This window comes from Sitophilus oryzae, unplaced genomic scaffold (genome assembly GCF_002938485.1).
Source record: "Sitophilus oryzae breed Bouriz unplaced genomic scaffold, Soryzae_2.0 scaffold_637_pilon_pilon, whole genome shotgun sequence".
NCBI classification, from domain to species: Eukaryota; Metazoa; Arthropoda; class Insecta; order Coleoptera; family Curculionidae; genus Sitophilus; species Sitophilus oryzae.
The window spans coordinates 5,573-8,367 of record NW_022147237.1 but is presented as its reverse complement, the minus strand read 5'-3'; the positions used below and the strand labels follow the sequence as shown (position 1 = coordinate 8,367).

The window sequence follows — 2,795 nt, the reverse complement described above, 5'->3', positions numbered from 1 at the left end:
ACACAGGAGGTAATTTTCTGCAATGACGACATGTAATATTGCCAGCTCTATTATCAAATCGTCCCTATCATTTCTAAACAGTAGTAATTTAAATACGTCTCCCTTACCCCACTTCATTTTTTTAGCCTTTGACCATATGTGAGTACGATTCATAGACACAGCTTTGTACAATTTTTATTGTACCGTCCACGTTGTTGTAGTTGATTCATTTCTTAAAATATTGCGGGTATTTCAAGAAATGCCACAATAATTACAAAAAAAGAATATCTAGATATTTAAGAAAGGCTACCTCTAATTTTGATAAATAACACAAAACTGGAAATAGTAGAAGAATATATATTTATATATTTGCGACAACTCGGAACACACAGCTCGGGATCTCTACTACCAGATATCAACAGAAGAATTAAGTTAGCATGTACTTTTGGAAAAAACTCAATCATATTCAAATCTAGAATGCCGCTCTACATAAAGAAGAAAACATTCGACCAATGTGTACTAGTCATGACGGCACTTGGGGCACTTGGGGCGCTTATGAGCCCAAAGGTATCGTCGAGACTCGTCGGGGAATGCCTATGTGAACTGGGAGCTCTGGCTCGAAGGAACAGAATTAAATTATTCTGGGTGCCGGGCCACAGCGGCATCCAAGACAACGAAAAAGCCGATGAGCTAGCTAGGCAAGGATCATCGGCATCCTATCTTGGTCTAGGGCCAGTACTGGGAATACCCAAATGTATGTACAGGGATAAGAGAATGAGTGAGGATATAGAAAGGGGACAAACACAATAGGCCTCACAGGTCGCAGTGTAGATAGGAACTGGATACGAAATTCTTGCTTACGCAGATGATCTGACAGTCCTGATCACTGCCTCAACGCCCAATATGATGAAAATAAGAGTGAAGACTGCGGCGCTGATAATCGCCAACAGGCTGGATAGCATGGGTATCAGCTTAGCAAAACAGAAGACGGAGTTGCTTGCTTTGGTGGGACAGCGGAAATTAGATGGCTGGAGCGCTGATATCATGGGAGTGACTATTATGCCCTGCAAAGCTGTAAGGTACATGGGAGTGTGGTTGGACAGCGGTCTGCGTATGACCACCCACGTCCGCAGAATAGTGGAAAAGACCACACCTGCAACTAACATCCTGTCGCGGGTAATGCCCAATGTTGGAGGACCTAGGGCTATGAAGAGGAGGACAGTGGCATCGGCCGTGACTTCTATGATATTGTATGCCGCTCCAATTTGGAGAAGAGCTATACAATATCAACACTATCAAAATATGCTGCAATCTATGATTAGGAGATTGGTCTTACGTATTACGAGCGCCTACCGCACTGCGCTAACATCGGCAGTACTAGCATTGGCTGGTGTCATGCCTATTGTACACCAGGTAGAGGAAAGATTGCAAGTAAGAGAAAACATCTTGATGAAATGGCAGGAGGATTGGCAGAGATATGATGGCTGGGCAAAGCAATTTATTGAAAATGTGGCGGAGTGGACCACTTTTTTGCTCAAGCTATCACAGGTCATGGGTGTTTTGACAAATACCTGAAAAGGATGCTCCTCTATTCGAGTGTGGAAGATGGAGGGATTTAGGGACGTGGCAAAGGCAAGATGCGGCACCAAGGTCACGCTAGATAACGTCGGGGCACTTATGGGTGAAGACCAAGAGAAGAGCATAGCGGTTGCGGAAATGCTGAGGGTTATTATGAAAACCAAATTTCAGGAAGAGTTGGCACAACGATTAATACATAGGATGCACACATAAGACAACTCTCTGTCTTGAAGTAATGCCCCGGGCGGTTCCGAGACGGAGACTGAGGTTTGACAAAGATGGGTTTTTAGTGGGTAGACCCTCTGGGTAGAGTAGAGAGGGAGATCTCCACACTCCGGCCCTAAAGGCGTTTTCCATCTATATATAAAAAAAGCCCACAATAGACAACAATGGACGTATATGGTTATCTACAAAGAGAGTATCTAAATATGTGAGGGAGGCTACACCAGTTTGAATAAGCTAAAAATGATGATCATAATGATTTAATATAAACTGAACAAAAACCTGATATAATTTTTTGAACAGTGTGTCGAAGAAAAATTTCTATGCATTTTATGGTCTAGGGTTTTATTCTCGGCTTTCCACCATTAATGACAGCTTCTATTGTCTCATAGACTGTTGTATTCTCCTCCCATTTTAGAACGCTTTGTACATACTTAAGGGTTTCCTCCATTTTTTTTCTTTCTTCTAGGCATATGAATCGAAAACCGAGGTATTTAATTTGGAATAATTCAAATTATGTGAAACAGGCAAGCAAATTACTTAGCTTGTTGTATCCTTAGGATGGCTAATACATTTTTTTAATACTAAATGCATGAAAAATTACTGTGAGTGTATACAAGGTTGTTTAGGCAAGTCATGATAAAAATAAAGGGCATAACAATTTGATCATTTTCTATAGCTTTAACGTATTTAGAAAATGGTTAAAACGTAATTTTAAATTTAAAAAATATATAGTTTTCATCCACAGAATCAACTCCCTATGAAATAATTTATTATAATCTCGGACAACTGACAGCTGTGACATCTCCCACAGGATCAGTTCAGTTAGAGTTGAGTAAAAAAATGGCGTCAAAGACGGCTGGGAATGACAATGGATTATAATTTTAGCGAGATCAAGCCCTAGTTCTATACTTTTCTTTATTTTTTAATGGCCAGTTGGCCTTAAGAAAGTTGAGTAAAATTATTTTTAAATGGTGTATTATGCCTACAAACAAAACACATTAAGTCCAGTTATT

General features: G+C 40.2%; 1 protein-coding gene across 1 annotated transcript; it reads left to right on the top strand.

The window, feature by feature from the left end:
- Positions 1–882: 882 nt before the first annotated feature.
- LOC115887765 lies at positions 883–1,554 on the top strand. The gene has a single exon (XM_030907263.1). It carries the CDS (start codon positions 883–885, stop codon positions 1,552–1,554), a length of 672 nt encoding a protein of 223 aa, XP_030763123.1.
- Positions 1,555–2,795: the final 1,241 nt, after the last annotated feature.

Bases quoted from the DNA above. Each gene is read 5' to 3' on its own strand.
- LOC115887765 (XM_030907263.1), top strand. From the start codon at position 883: ATGATGAAAATAAGAGTGAAGACTGCGGCGCTGATAATCGCCAACAGG.